The sequence below is a fragment of the Amblyomma americanum genome, chromosome 11, assembly GCF_052857255.1.
Source record: "Amblyomma americanum isolate KBUSLIRL-KWMA chromosome 11, ASM5285725v1, whole genome shotgun sequence".
Classification (NCBI taxonomy): Eukaryota; Metazoa; Arthropoda; class Arachnida; order Ixodida; family Ixodidae; genus Amblyomma; species Amblyomma americanum.
Window position 1 is genome coordinate 52,747,739 of NC_135507.1, and position 15,561 is coordinate 52,763,299.

General features: G+C 44.3%; 1 protein-coding gene across 4 annotated transcripts in view; it reads left to right on the plus strand.

Moving 5' to 3' along the window:
• LOC144110012 (KICSTOR complex protein SZT2-like) overlaps positions 1-14,638 on the plus strand; it is a 195,938-nt gene extending 181,300 nt beyond the window's left edge. For all 4 annotated transcript variants that reach the window (XM_077642815.1, XM_077642817.1, XM_077642814.1 and 1 more), the window contains 4 exons: positions 1,550-1,702; positions 3,421-3,624; positions 5,460-5,528; positions 8,655-14,638. In XM_077642815.1, the coding sequence (XP_077498941.1) occupies positions 1,550-1,702; positions 3,421-3,624; positions 5,460-5,528; positions 8,655-8,804 (576 nt within the window). In that variant the 3' untranslated portion in view covers positions 8,805-14,638. The remainder of the gene's footprint in view (positions 1-1,549; positions 1,703-3,420; positions 3,625-5,459; positions 5,529-8,654) is intronic.
• The last annotated feature ends 923 nt before the right edge of the window (positions 14,639-15,561 follow it).

The following is a 15,561-nucleotide window of genomic DNA, read 5'->3' on the forward strand; positions in this document are numbered from 1 at the left end:
TTTAGTTGGGGTGCCTGTTTTGGGGTGCCTGATTTAAATTTTGCTAGAAATTCATATCATGTAACGAAATTTTGTTGAGTAAGGTGAGGCTTTCACTTTGGGCTCTTTGAGATAATTTAAACGGCATGTCTTTTTTTCTTTACTGTGATAGATGTTGAATGGTAAATTAACAGCGCCAAAGAAAGGTGTGTCAGGGAAAGAGTTTATGGATAGCGGAGGCACTGGACTACACTTCAGCTTGCTTTATTCGTCTTGGCAAGCCAGAAAGAAACCAATGTTCTGCACATGCGCCAAGGTTTGGTACTGGCGTCTAAATTCTTGGCTGGTGGACAAAGTAAAGTTGGTCAGAGTACAGTGCTTGTCCTATCTGTGTTCTTGTTTCATGGCTCATCTTTATTTTTGTGCTGTTAATTTACCATCGAATAACACAAACCAGGTAGCCCACAAAAGTGTTTTATAATTTTTTATTGTAATATTTGTGTACAGTACTTTCTTTGGGAGAGGTGGCATCGCCATCGTATGTCATAACTGAAAACTTGCGTTGACCAGTGGCTAGCAATAAAAATGCATATCTGGTTGGGGAGTATGGAATGCTAAGTACTAGATGCTTTTGAATGCGGGCCTTATGTATCATGGGATTCAGATATTCCTGAGCAGCCGTGGTCATTTGGGATTGGAAATAGGCACTTGCAAGAATGACTGTCCTTGGTCTAGTGGTCAAGGTCAGTTGGGAGTGGGCGCTCTTGCTGAGAGGCAGCTGTTGCTGAGGTGCGGATCCTGTTGAGGTGCAGGTCTTGCTGAGGTGCAAGTGTTGTTGAGGTGCAGCTCTCTTTATGGTTGAGTTACAGTTGCTGTTCTCACTTTGAGCCAGGTATCGTTGGCTTAAAAGTGGCCGATGCCAGACCATGCAAACAGCAGCACCAGCTTGACGCGGTCCTGCCAAGCAAGACTTTAGGTAACCATGTGTGGAGCAACGCCAGTGCTGATGTGAGGTTTAAATTGGAGCACTTGTGGTGATTGTTGCTGAAGAATACGAGCTGTCAGAAGTCGACCAAAGGGACACTACCGTAGACTGCATATCGATAGCTAGCAACGCATAGATGCTGGTTACTGTCAATCTTCAGTGGCAATTTCCTAGGATGGAAGAGGGAGCAGAAGAAGCTCTTGCTGCTCTGGTCAGCTATGGGAACTGTATAGTGCTTTTACGCACAAACCATGCACAAAGTAAAGTGATTTATTTGACCTTCGGAAAATTGGGTTTTAACTTTTAACTGTATGGTACTGTCCAGCACAAAGCAGCGTTGAGCATAAAGCGAAGCTGGTGAAAAACAGTGATTATGGAGTTGCCGTATTGTAAGAAATGGCATATTGTGCCGTGTAGGTAGTAACTCCACACTACGAAGTGGCTAACTTTCTTGGGAGCATTGATTAAAAAAACCTTCTGTCGTTGCTTCTTTTGTGCAAACCTCAGGCATGACACTTGCTGTGCAGATGCGTATGTAAGCATTGCAGTCCATGATGGCCATTAATCCTGCTCTCGTCCCACCAGGTGATGTCGGAGCAGGCGACGGCAGTGGCCAAGCACCTGCGCGAGGTGGTGGCGCAGGCGTCTCTTCACTGCCGGCGTGACTACCTCTGGAAGTGCCTCATGTGGCGTCACAAGAACTCGGACGATGCCAGTGGCACGGTTCGGGAGAACAGCGTAAGTGAAGCTGCAGCATTGGCCTCTTTTTTTCTCTGTCTTTTTAGTTTTATCAACAGCATTTAGCAGGACAGTGTGACACAAGTATTACAAGTGTCATGTCTTATATGCAGTTTTCCTTTCAAAGGAATTTTTTGCTGTGGTGTTGTTTATACTGCAGTTTATTAGATGTTCATAATTACAACAGCCACACTCAGCACGACCTGCAGTGTGATAGTGGCAGGCAAAGCTGCTGCGTTTCTAGCAGTATAACATGTGAGTGCACCTCCGTAAAGTTGATGCCGAGCACAGCTTGTGCATCGCAGGTCGTTTTGGATGTGGTTGCACATTTGATGTAACTTTTAGTCATGTGGACTAGTACCTTTCAGTAGAATAGCGGCTCCCTTTCTGATGTCATCACTGCTGCTGCGCCATCTGCTGTGCACAGAAAGTATGCTGCAGTTTGACAACAGTTGGTCTTTGCAGGGTCTCTAATTTTAAGTGCCATAGCAACTGTCTGGCACCTGTCACTTCATCCCTTGCACTGAGAAGTTTTACCTTACTGCCTGATTGTTGTAGTCAGGAACTATTTTGCGAATTCCAGACATTACGAAGAAACATCACTGCTGTGTGTAAACACTTAAGAAAACATTTATTAGTGATATGGCGCTGCTTATTTTTTCTTACAGCAATAATTTAACTCTGTGTATTCCTTTGCCTATATAACATTCACCTGAGTCGATGCTGAGATGTTTGCTGCATGCCTTGCAGCAAATGTCATCTTCCTTGAAGTTTGAAGTTTATTTTAAAAAATGCACACAACAATATAAAATTATAAATACATATTCTTCTACAGATGGAGGTCCCAGAGTATGACTACTGTGGGGGACCACCTTTAGCTTCGCGGGAGTCATAAAATGAATTTCCTTTGTCTTCTATCAGTCAAATGTAGTAACCCTATCACACGACCATATCGAAGGCCTTCGAGCCAATAGTCTATCAACTCAAGGGCCATTGAGCGCTGCTACACAGCCGGTTCTGATGGCCGTCGAGTCGAAGGAGCAGCGCGTAGCTCTGTCGAGATTTTGATGGCCTTCGAGCGTTGACAAGGTTGCTGATGTTTCTTTGAGCAGTGCCAGTGCGCGCTCTCATGCATGATACGTTCACAGCACAAAACCTTGAACAAGCATTATTCTCCTGAACTTTAATGCGTGCAGTAAAATATTAGTTAGCACAATAGTTTTACAACTATATCAGTCTGGTATAAAGTGCATTAATCTTATACTGTCCATCGCAGAAGACGGAAATGCCAGCGGTGTCAGTGTCGCCAGATCGTTACAAAACTGCGACAGCAGATTGTGCGAAAGGCAGTGGCTTTGCGAAAGGCAGAGTTTGTGTGTGTATATTAATGTTCTCTGCTTTAGAAAAAGAGGACTTCGTAGCAAAGTGCTAAGAAAAGAACGATCAGACATGCACACTAAGCAACCTTCGGCTTGCTTGAAGTATGTTCGTCTTTTGTCAAAGTAATAAAAAAAAATTACATGCTTCACATCCAGAATTGACTGCTAGATGAAACAGACCGAGTGCATCGGAACAGTTATCTTTCATGGGGCCACCGGACATAAAACAGGCCCCTGGCCACTGGAAGAGTCTTGTCGTGATGAGCAGGCAGTGAAGTTCCTGTTCTCCTATGCACTTCTGCTGTGTGGTGGTGGTTGACGGCAGGGTTCTGTCGGCAGGTGCGGCCGTCGATCAGCTATGCCGAGCTGACGGAACTGCTTGGCTACGTGAAGACAGCACCCCTGGATGACGTGGATCCTCAGCTGAAGCCCCTGCTGGCGTCGCACTTTGGCTGGTACCGCAACTTGCTGCGGGTGCTCACGACACGCTACGCCGAGAATCACTGCCTGTTCGTCAGTCCCGACAACACTGTGCAGTACCTGGTGAGGGGGCTCGCTTTCGTCGGGACGGTTTTCAATCATTCTTCAGTTTGCCAGATATGCTGCATGGGTGGTGGTTTACATCCTGGCAGGCTGGTTCGTAGGCTGGTCCATTTGCTGCTGTCTGTGCACAGAGACATCATTGATTTAGTTTGTTGTCTAATTGACTGTTCACTTTGGTAGCAGAATGGCGAGTAAGCGCAAACTTTTGTCTTGATTTATTTTTTAGTGCGCTAAGTTTAGTGCTGGAGCATGCTGCTTTGGAGTGATTAAGAATTCTGGCACTTGCCAAAGGGAATATTTTCATATTTTGCACAAATATATAATGCAAGTTTTTTTTCTTGAATCATCTCCATCAGGAAGCACCTCGCGTTATATTTGGATCTAAACTAGAGGGATCTAGCACGAGTTTTTTTTACCGAGATACCCATGGCATGCTCACCCACCAGGCTCATGAACTGCGAGGAAAAGCCAACTTCTTATGACTTTGGGCCATTGAGGCAAAGCGCGTGACCGCTTCTGCACAGATGGCCAAATGCTTTAACACGCAGGAAGCTTCTCGTGGAATACTGCAGATTATTTGTTCTCACTTTGTGAAGTTTAAAATTTTTTGCCACAGAAAATTGCAGGCCTTAGGCATGACAAGGCAGAGTGTTGGGAGATGTTGGTTGCTGAACACTCGCTTATTATATTTCTAATGGGAATAATGCAGTGACAAAAAGTGGAGGACGCTTAAGCTTCGCCTTTAAAAGTGGAACGCAACAGCGTGTTGCAGCGCTGCCAGGGAGTCCTTGGAACGCCGTTGCCTTGCCCGCTGGAGTTATTCTTTGATTATTTAATTACGCAGCACTTAATTTGATTTTTTATCATTCATTATGAAAAGAGACTAAACAATACAGGGCTGCAGCACTAGCTATCTGTAGCTTTCTTGAGGCTATTGTATTTCACAGAGTGCTTCAAAACAGTTTTGTGTCAGAGCATTGGAAGCCACCCTATATCACTGTACCGATGGTTGTAGCCAATGCTAACTACAGCGTGTGGTTACAGTGACGTTGGTGGCCATGTGGCTGAGTAGGCGGACTGTCCAGCATGCCCACTGAGCCATATTACAGCCGTAATTGTCTTCATAGAACTTCAACATTTAGAAATGGAGTGACTCAAGGCGCATGTACAGCTGAAGATTGTTCGTGTCTAATTGCTTAAATGTTAGCTGTGGTGTTCAGGATAACACATGGGCGAATGCCAAGCACAGCATCTTCACAGAAACGGGAGTAATTGCACAGGACAAAACCAAAAGCACGACACATAAGTCACACATAATGTGAACACACTTGCAGCCATGAAAACCGTCAGTTAAAAACAGGCATATTGACACATTCTCCCAAATGAGGTGTCCTGATTAGCAAATAATGGGCCCTTTCGAGTGTGTTCAGTGCATTCAGATAGCAACCTAGGAGGTCAATGCTGGCAGGCTGATCGGTGGTGAGACAGTTGGATTCGAATATGCAGTGAATGTAAAGGTTTGGTCACCAGTTAAATCACCCTCCTTTATCCTCCCACATTACCGGATGGCAATTTTAACATTGAAGCATCCCTCCAGGTGCAGTGGCCTGCCGCCTGTGAATATGAAAACTCTGCATGCATGTGGCATGCAGTTACCAGCATATTGGGCACAAACGTGATACCCTAGCTGTCACTTTCTGGTGCAGTTTGCATTGCCTATCTTAATTTTGGTGTGTGAATGAGTAGTGGTGCAACTCATCTCAGGGGAGAACGTCTGAACTTATATTGTTACAAAAGAGGTGCGACTTCTTTTTTTGCTATTGCATCTTGTGCAGGTGGTCATGTCTCCCAGCTGTGCGGACTCATTCATCTTGCTGATGACAAACAACCAACTCGGTCGTGCTGTGAGTACTATTGTCATAGCTTCTTCCTGGGGTCATCACGTAAGGGACATATATTGTAAAACCTCAATAATTTGATATCAGTTAGTTCAGAATGCCGGATAATTTGTGGAATCTTCTTGTTTTGTAAGTTTTTGGATACACATCTTACTTGATAATTCCAGCAAGCAGTGTCAACTGGCTTGGTTTATTTAAAGGCGCAGGGGGCTATGCAGGAATGGCCAAAGTGTCATTCCATAAAACATGCATGCCATAAAAGCTGCATGCGCTCGCATTAAGCTAAGCAGCATATAATTGCACTTTCCAGTGTTACATGCATGATCACGCTGACAGCAACGGCACTCCGGCTTAGCATGCGGCATGGTGACAGCACGCCTGCCAAAGCGACCCTCTCCAGTTCACTGGCACTTAGCTGCTATCATTTTTGCTAGCGACTCGTGCACTTAGATCACATTGGCACCAGCACAGAGCAGTCCCTATTTTGGGCACAGCACGCGGGATTCAGAATACATACACTGTGTCAGCCTTGGTTCTCGTCTCGTCATCACTGCGGCCTCTACTGGTCATTATGCACTGCAGAGAAGCATGAAGGTTGACGAGGCTTTCATTGGAGATTCACATCTCCAATTAAAGCCCCTATAACAATCGATCCTAGATCTATAGGAATTTGAAGGGGATCACGAAATAGCTTCGTAGACTAATAATTCAACATACAAAGCATGTCAGTAGATAATTGTATCTGTTGCAAAGAAGCAAAGATATGGCGCACCCGAGCTTGCGGCTCTCTTTCTGCAGCAGCGTGCTGCCCGATGGTGTACACTGGTAGCATGCTGCTCACTGGTTGAAGCCACAATGGACGGTGCTTTGCAACTAGCCACGAGCTATCATAGGAGGTCTAATCTTGTTGCGAGCACATGATGAACAGAAGAATTTCTAATTGAAATTCGGATAGTGCATCGCCTCAGAGAAGTTCGTCACTAATGTGAGTGCACCCCATTCCAGTTTTTTTTACGCAGCATAAGGTTCTTTTCTGGTGTGAATGCCGAGCAAGCAAAACATGTGGTGCAGCGCTGTGACACCACATGATCGCAGTTCCAGGCAGAGTCAGGTGCATAGGCTTCAGCTTCCCAGCATTATGTGCCACATGGCCAAAATTACGCACTTCCTGAAGCAGTTCTTCCGGCTGACTTTATATTTTTTTCTCTTAATTACAGGCTGCTAAGTTTGGGGTGCAACCCTTACACGGGGGCGGCCCTTACACGAGTACCTATATACGGTATCTAGGATTGACTGTATTTGGAGAGTGTGAAATGTGCGGCACTTCATGTACCATGTGGATTGAGCATACATTTTTTTTTCAGTCGGGAACACTTCTCGTAGAAGTACCAATCACTTTGCTCACATTGCACTAATGCCGAGTCAGAACCGTGACCACCGGCATATGCTGAATTCCAAGGCCATTGGTACTGGCATAGTGTCACTGGAACTGCTGACTAGCACGCATAGGCACTGACTGCACCAGTGTTCATTGTAGCCTCTCCAGCTCTGCAGCCTTGTCACATTCCTCGTCACATGCCATGTGCGCCCTTCCTCCACGGTCAGTGGCACAGAGCTAGAAAGAAAAAATGGGTGGGCCCTACATCTACTGCACCCTTGGGGAAATTGCGGCAGAAGTTCCTTATTGTTTATTATTGCTATTTATGTTATCATCATCTTCATCATCATTATTATCATCAATAATTATTATCGCAGCCATCTTGTCTAGAGACCCTTAAAGCAGATTTGCAGTTGGTGTCTGCAAGGGAGGATGTAGCAGCTGCAGCTTGACAGGTGCAGCTTGGGCGTGTATGTATTTTTACCTGGGGCCAGGTTTTGTGTCTCTGTGTGAGCAGTGCGGCTTAATAGAGCTAAATGGAATTGGACCAGAATACTTCTCGTACATGAGTATGTAACTTAGTGACAAAGCAGGGAGAGAGTTAGTGCACGTGCAAAGAAAGCACTGCTTTGTAAATCGTCCAGGCTGCAGGGGAAGAAAAAAGATGTAGACCTTCTTTCAAAAGTTTTAAGATTAAAGTCCAAGAAGTCCTGTCAAGTTATTAAAATTGAGGGAGCGCTATGCTTTCTCGGTACCATCATCACATACAGTTGCCAACTGATTTTTCAGACTCGGAGGGACCCGGAAAATTGTCCGAATAATTAAACAGTCTGAAAAGCTGTGAACTTGCAAAAAAAAAAAATCTTTCTGCAAAAAAACCAGCTTTAAAAATCATGAACTTCGCCCCTCCCCACGTTCCACATGTAAGTGATTATATTAGAGTTTTCCTGAGCCACAGTCATGCTTTTGTCATGTCCGCACCACCTCGCATCACTATAGTCTTTGTATGTCGCGATACCAAACAGTTCGACGCTACCGCAGGTCATGACGTGAAGGAATGCTCGTGCCACACAAAGCAAAAACAGCCCGTTCTCGATCGGCAACAACGCTTGCAAAGACTGAGAGAGGTAACCCGCGGGAAGACGCGAGGGGAAGCAAGTGCCTCTGAATACAGGCCCCCCCACCCCCACCTCCCCAGCACCACCGGTTGCGCTGTCCAAGCCATGGTGAACACTGCAGCTGCCCCGTTTTCAACACGATCGCGCTCGCTTTGTAGGCCATCTCAATGGCAATGATGACTTTGTAATTATCTCAAGGGCAGCCATGAAGAACCAATAGCCAAGCCTATCCAAGCTAGCCTGTCCAATTGATCCCATTCAAATGCCAGTTGTCGCCTTTCACAGCGGCGGAGAATTGATTGGTTGTGACAGCAATGCCCTCTCATGTTTATAATAAGCTTCAAAAAAAATTCGGGGTTGAAAAACGATCTGTATAGTATTGCTGGCAACTATATTTTAGTTGAAAAAATTGAACTTTCGGACTTCGCAGTCTGAAATATCGGTAGTGAAAATGTACGTGTTCCTATGAGGTACGTGACATTTCCTCAGCGAGGTCCGAAATATCGCGCAAGTCCGAATTATTGTAATCCAAAAAATCGTTCGGCTACTGTACTAGGCATCAGTTACGACTTGGAATGGACGATCGATCTAGCAGTGCCACCTTTTTTCTTTCTGCGTTCACGCATTTTGTCGCAGGACCTACGACTGGTGCACCGTGAGGACGCCCAGCACGAGAAGTCTGCGACTGCCGACAAGTCTCTGTCCGGCCTGTCCAACCTGCATGGCTTGGTGGAAGAACTCGTCGCGACATGCTGCTTCCATGAATGGGCAGGTCTGCTCACGTGACAACAGGCCACGGAGGAGTCGGTTCTCCTCCAGAATGCTCCCTCTCTCTCAAGTCTGCCCCTGTGACTTCCTCACATGGGGACAACAAAGCACTTGTGGCTTGACACCCAACCACTGTTAGGAAATTTATATGGCTTTATAGCCCTATAAAGAGCTATAAAGGGGCTATAAAGGGCTTTATAGGTACTTTATAGGGCTGCTGGCAGTGCAAGTACGATTTTTTAAACAAACTTGCGACGCTATCCTGTCGCAGGACAAACTGTGCACCCAGTAGCAAGGTGATCGTACTATCACTGAGTGCTGTCGCATCACATCACTGTGTGTGGTGGTTGTGGCGTTTAGGGAAAGCACGTGACAGATGTGACAGCATTGAGCATGTGTTTGTGCACCATCCACCACACACTGGAGGCTATCGGCTCTCACTGTGAGATGCAAAAAAGTTCTATTGAACTTTTCTCATGAGATGAAAATGTGTTGTATATAGCTGGAAAATGGAAGTGGAGCTGAAGTCGAGGTTCAAGTCGCAAATGTTGCCTTGCTCTGTGCATTGGCCTTCCACCATGACAAACCTTTTGCCTCATATTGTGGGCAACGCAGTTTCTCACGATTCCTAATGCTGTTTCTTTTAACATTGTACGCTATGTGCAGTGTGATGGCAGTTTTGAAGTGCTCATTGTTGGCAGAGCTACTTGCCGAAACAGCTAGTCAAGCACTGTATGTATATTTTAGCACGAAGTAATTCAAGTTTTGTGGCGTAGGGTTTTTTGGGGATCTGGAAGCACTTGTGGGATGCCCTACCTTATGATAGCTGGAACAGTGTTTTTATGTAGTACGGAATATATTTCCCCCTGTTTTATCTCAAGCTGGGAGTGTGCTCAGATGTCTCGCCCTATAAGGTGCTCAGTAGTTTCAAGAGAGGGTGTGATTTATTCACCCTTCACTACAGCACTCATACGTAGTGGATGACTGATGGTGGTAGGTTTTACCACGGCCGGTCTCGATGGCGGCGTGCGCGCTCTTTCATACGGCCTTTGCATTTGCCGCGGAAGCAACGCGAGTTTTTCTCTGGGAGTTACGCTGCCCGCCGCCGCTAGAGGTGCGACGACCCCACCACTCGCTCCCCGCCTGCAGCTGCGCCGGCGAGTGGCTTTTGCCTCTTCTTTCGTGCTGTAGCCCACTGGTTCATGGTGAGCGCAGCACCGAAATCAAAGAAAACAAAATGCGGATGCTTAAGCTGCGTATCTTCAACAAAGTCCACATGTGCACAGATTCCTCGTCACAAACTTTGCTCGATGAAAACATTTAATATGAGGAATCACTCTCCCATTCCTCAATACTACGTCGAGCATTTGTGGTTTTAAATCCAGAAGGAAATACTCTGATCATTTCCTCTTGTATATATCATGGTCTGTGATTAAATGACAAGTTAATGCTAAGGGGAAGATAATGAAAACTCAGAGGAAAAAAGTCTGTGCTCGTCCCATAAAATGTACTATATCGCGGAAAAAATTCTCTACGACACTCGAGCCCTAAATCCGATAGCGCTATACGTAACTGGTGGCTTGAGACGATACTTGAGTCGTTGAACTGTCAAATAAATTGCAAGCTTGCTGGGAGATGTATGTAGTACTTAATTACGCCAATGTCGCTTTTCGCACGTCCTGAGTGAACTTACCTTCACCCTCATATACGTCACAACTTCCTTAAACGAGAGGCGTGTATCGATATGTCTAAAGAATGCTAGTTACTAATGTGCGAACAAGTTTCAAGAAGCATTGTAATGCATTGTTTTGTTCTCAAAGCCAATGGCACGGGGCCTTTCCGCTTTTGTTGTCAAACAAGAGGCCAACAGATTTCTTTGGAGTGACTGTAGCCACATGCAAGTCTCTCTTGATGTTCAAGATTGTCGTAATCGCATAAGCCGTCTAATGTTTCAAGTTCCTGGTCACCTTTAAATTTTGCAAGGCCGACAGCGACCGTCATTCTCGCCTTCGTTGAATGAGCACTTGTTCTATCGCCGCGCTGCCGAACTGCATGCTTTCTGTTTGAAGACACGAGTTAACCGAATAAACAATTTTAGAGTTGGACGCAAGCATCCTTGTCATCATTCTGGCCTGACTAACGTTAAATAGAACTTAACAGAAGCAACCAGTACAAGCTGCGTATGCTGCCACAGATATTGACGCATACTAAGTATTGCAATTTCAGAAAGTATGTATGTCCAATGAGTGACTTTAGCTACCATAAAGAGTGTCATTTTTTGTTGTCCATGTATATGCAACCTGCGGCGTGTCCTGGAACTGCCTAAAATATTTGGTTTAAATATCATTGTAAAAGACATCAGATTATGCACTTGAATGCCCAATGCCCTCTATTCTCTTAAATTCAGGGACTTTTGCTAACATGTAAGCATTGGAAATGTTCATTTTTAGTTCCTTATACATTGTAAGCTAAGCCAGCTGGTATAACGCGCATCGCTGTGAGGTTTAGTGGAGCTCCGTTAAGTTGCGGAAAAATTCTTTTTGTGGTTACTTTGTTTCCTGAATGACGTGAGGAAAGTTCATGCTCACGGGAGGTTTATCGAAAGCGATGACGAGGCTACAGATATGCAGGAGAATAATGCAAAGCTGGTAGTCATTGCCTCTCAGATAAGTCTGCTCGCTCGTAAAGGCTGATGTTATTAAGACAGAGCGCAGTTCCTAACTAATTTTGCTTTGCTGGCAGTTAGTTCATGCTTGCAGTTACTGTAAACAAGTGACTTAATATTCGTGTTGTCATGGGGTGGGACGGGCTGTCGTGAGACGCGGCCAAACTTCAAAATGCCTTTCCAAGAGGAAATCTTGGATGTCGCGTGCTTGCAACGTGCTCTGCTCCTGCAGCCAGGGTTGGGTTCCGTCTATAAGCGTTCCTTTCGCGAATGACATGATGCGTTTTCCTGGGTAGCACCAGGAATTCTTGCTAATGCCGCTGTTGTGCAAACTTAAAGCAGCTGCGCTTGATATTTCAGTAGCTATATTTGCTCTGCAAGATCCTTTACTCCTTGAAACTCGCCATCCAAGTATTACATGCCGCATATCATTCTACACACTCATGAAAAACCTGCCGGAAGACGAACTATAGAAGCTGAAAGCCTTGCTTTTTAGCCAAATGTAAGGGTGGAACGTGTTGACGTCTGTGCTCGAAGCATACATTCGACCATACACAGTCGGGCTCAAGGAGAGAGCGTGCAAACATTAATCCGTTGTTTCAGATTTCTCCCATGGCAAAGGGGCTGACTACTCGGTCTTTGCGTAAAGCGTAAGGGGCGAAATATAGAAGGTTGACGGTTACCACTGCCGCGGGCCAAACTGGGAGTGAGCGCGCGTTTTCCTTCGGAGTGAGCGGCGGTCGCAGCGGTGGAGCGGTTAGGAGCGGTGGGGCAGTGGCGACACCACCGAGGTGCGTCGGGAGGCGGAAACAGACCCCATTGCGAAGGCAGTATCAAGAAAAGCGCACGCTCCCCTCAAGACCGGCCGTGGTTTTACTTGCAGTTTCGATGGTGACCAGTGCCATACAGCTTTGCGACAGGAGTAGTTTCTTTATTTACGACGATTTGCGGTTGATCGTTGACATGAACGGTTTGTTTCTGATGAGGATTTGAATCGTGTTGAATTATGCCATTTGTTTGCTGAGCTTTGCTGCTTGGAGCTCGGTGTTCAAGGTGCTGTGGGCGTCAGTTTTTTTACTCCTCGATTTTGATTCCATGACCTTGCGAAGTTGTTTTTGTTCTCACTTGTGATAAAGTGTGCCATGTCTAGGTAAACAAAATGAGAGAAGCTATTTTGATTTTTTCTTACACTTTTTGTAGAATCTTTTGGCTTTTAAGACTTGCTTAGTATTGAAGTTGACAGAAGTAACCAGATCATTGAGGACTGCTAACAGTTGCTTGTTGTGTAGATTTTCTTGTATAAGTTTTATAAGTTGTGCCCTCATAATTTATGCAGATGCATTGCTTGCCACATTTTCCACTTGTGCGGCAAAGAGTTATCTCCCCAACTTCTTGCCAGTGTTGCCCTGAACCAAACATATCTTTTTGTTGTGGCTGAATGAGATGAAATGCCTCATCTCAAATCTTATCATTTATACCATAACAGAAACTTCCTCTAAGTTCTCGTTGTAGTCTGTGAGAGTGCCATTACAGTGTTAGAGTGGTGAGCTGTTCACATGAAATTTTCAAAGCAGTCTGTATCATGTATTTTGATAGTTGCTTTGTTTTATTACATTTAGTGTCAGTGTACAGCAATGCACATGTGAAATGATTCCTTTATAATTGCACTGTATTTGTCAGGTGAGCTTAAAAACCTTTTCTAGAAACTATAGTTTCATATTACAACTTGCACCCCCTGCCATAAAGAGGGCGTCAAGTTTGATACGCAGTTTTAGATTTCAGAGGATTAATAGTTACATTCTTTGCATTCTTCCAACTACGGGATTTTAGTTATCTACTGTGGTTATTGGAGATAGTTCATACAGGCCTGGATTGTTTATAGCTTGTGTTCTTGGACATTTAGATGTGTCATATTATTTGGGATTTTTTACCTTTTTGATATATAGTGGGGCCATGAACGCCATCGACTGGGACAGTAAAATTTCAGAAGCATGTTAGAACATACGTTGTGTGTTTCATTCTTTTATGAGTAATACTCTTGTGATACTGTGAAAGAAGCACGCAGAAAATTTTGATGTAAATAAAACTTGTTCTTGTGGGGTTTTTGTCACACAAAGATGCGTTGTAAAAAGGACGCTCCAGTATTTTAGCTGCAGACTTCTGATGTTTCCGCTTTTGTGCAGCTTTTGTCAAAAGCTAACTGTAAAGGACCAGTCAAGAAGGTTACCGCTCATTTTTATGGTTTCAGCTCGATAAGGACAGTCATCGTTCTTGCCTTTCGCTTGTTTATTCAGTTCTGTGGTCTCGTGTGAAAAAAATGTGTGTATTTATTTGTGTGGTGAAGGCCAGTTAAAGGCAGGGCCTGATGATGTGTGGAGATTTTTTTTTCTATAATAGGCTCTTGCATCTTTGGCTGGAGGACTTCAAAATTCCTTCATTCAAACTATGAGCCTATTTTCTTTTAAATATAGTGCAGAATGTGTCATTATAATCTACATGAGTTGAAAAGTAATTTAACATCAGCAGTTGTGTAGATTATCTAGAATCATTAAGAAACTGCTATTGACTGCGACATCTGTTTGTGGAGAAGTGAGCCGAGCACATAGATTCGACAGGTGGCACCACCTGCCAGGTAAAAAAGCAACTACGGAACTTGTATTTCTGCAGAGTTAGTGTGCTATTTTAATTTGTTACCTGGCAGGTGCAGCTTCCCATCAAATTAGCTGCTTGGCTTGCTTGTTCACAAACAGTAGTTTCAATTGAGAGCAATTTCTCAATCATTCCAGGCAATCCTGGCAGTTCACGGCGGTAGATTACATCTCAGGTGATATAGATGGCAATATTCTACACATTTTGGGCGCAAACAGTCCAACAGTTGCACAAATTTTTTTCAACCCTGCAGCCAAAGATGGAAGACCACGCACTTCATATGTTGTGTGACTCTTATTTTCGGTTCACCGTTCTTGTTGGTTTTAATGCTAGGATAAGCCAGTCAGCATGGAATGTGGTATTACATTGAATAAATGAAATATTGTATGTTGTCGGATATAGTGTGCACAGTTTTCTAGGAGAAATCTGTTTTTCTGCTGTACAGTGCGCAAAGTAGCTGTAAAGATAATTTTGCAGATTGTATGCATGTGTGGTCAGGGTCGAATAAAAACATTGCTCCATATTGATGAAATGTTCAGACAGTTTATACTGGCTTTCATTTTCATCTCCTAATGCTTGGCACCTGCTATGTTACTAGGTGGGCACGAGACCATTGTATGCCACAGTTTCTTTGGAAGTTTTGACAAAAGCTTGTGCTGTCCATACTTGCTAAAGCAGGCAAAAGAGTTTGGTGAAAGGGCAGTTGAGACAACAGGGTAGTCTACTACTAGTGCAAGTATGTGCGGTAGTAATCTGGTGAGGTGATATACATAGTAGTATATGCATAGTGTATTCCTGTATGTTTTTCACTTGTCTGCACGGGCATGAAGTGCCCTAGTGGATTGCTGTTGATCAAAGTTTTAGGTTAGTCTATTGTTGGACAATGGGACACATACGTCCTACTTTATTCCCCATACTAAAGAGTTCGTAAGAGGCAGTGGGATGCAGCAGTCCCATTTATGCTGTGCTCTCACCTATCTTAAGGTTTCAATGATTTGTTTAAAAATGGTTTCGGCTGCGTCCAGTAGATTAGGTAGCAAGTCGACACCTTGAAACTTCATTCTTTTTTCGGCTGCGTTAAAAGCTTTTGGCTATATTTTATCCGACAAAAAAACGATCAAAATGCCTGGTGAGTGATTCCTTTTTTCTGCATAGAGAGGAACAACTTCAGATCACAACATGCACTTGTTCAGAAGATTTGAGCTGACAAGTAAGTAATAAGAGGAAAGCACTCTTCTTACCATTCTGAAAATAGATATTTAATGACTGTATATTGAGTGGCAATTCTCAAACATCGTATGTAGAGTTTGTTCTTGGGAATCGCCAGCAGCAAAAAGCCCTTCCGAACGAACATGGCGAGTAAAAAAAATGATGAAAAATAGTTGGCATCTTGGGTGAAGTTCGGCTAATCGGCAAAGAACACAATACTGTGATAGTCAAACAAAGGCGTGAGAAGCTGTT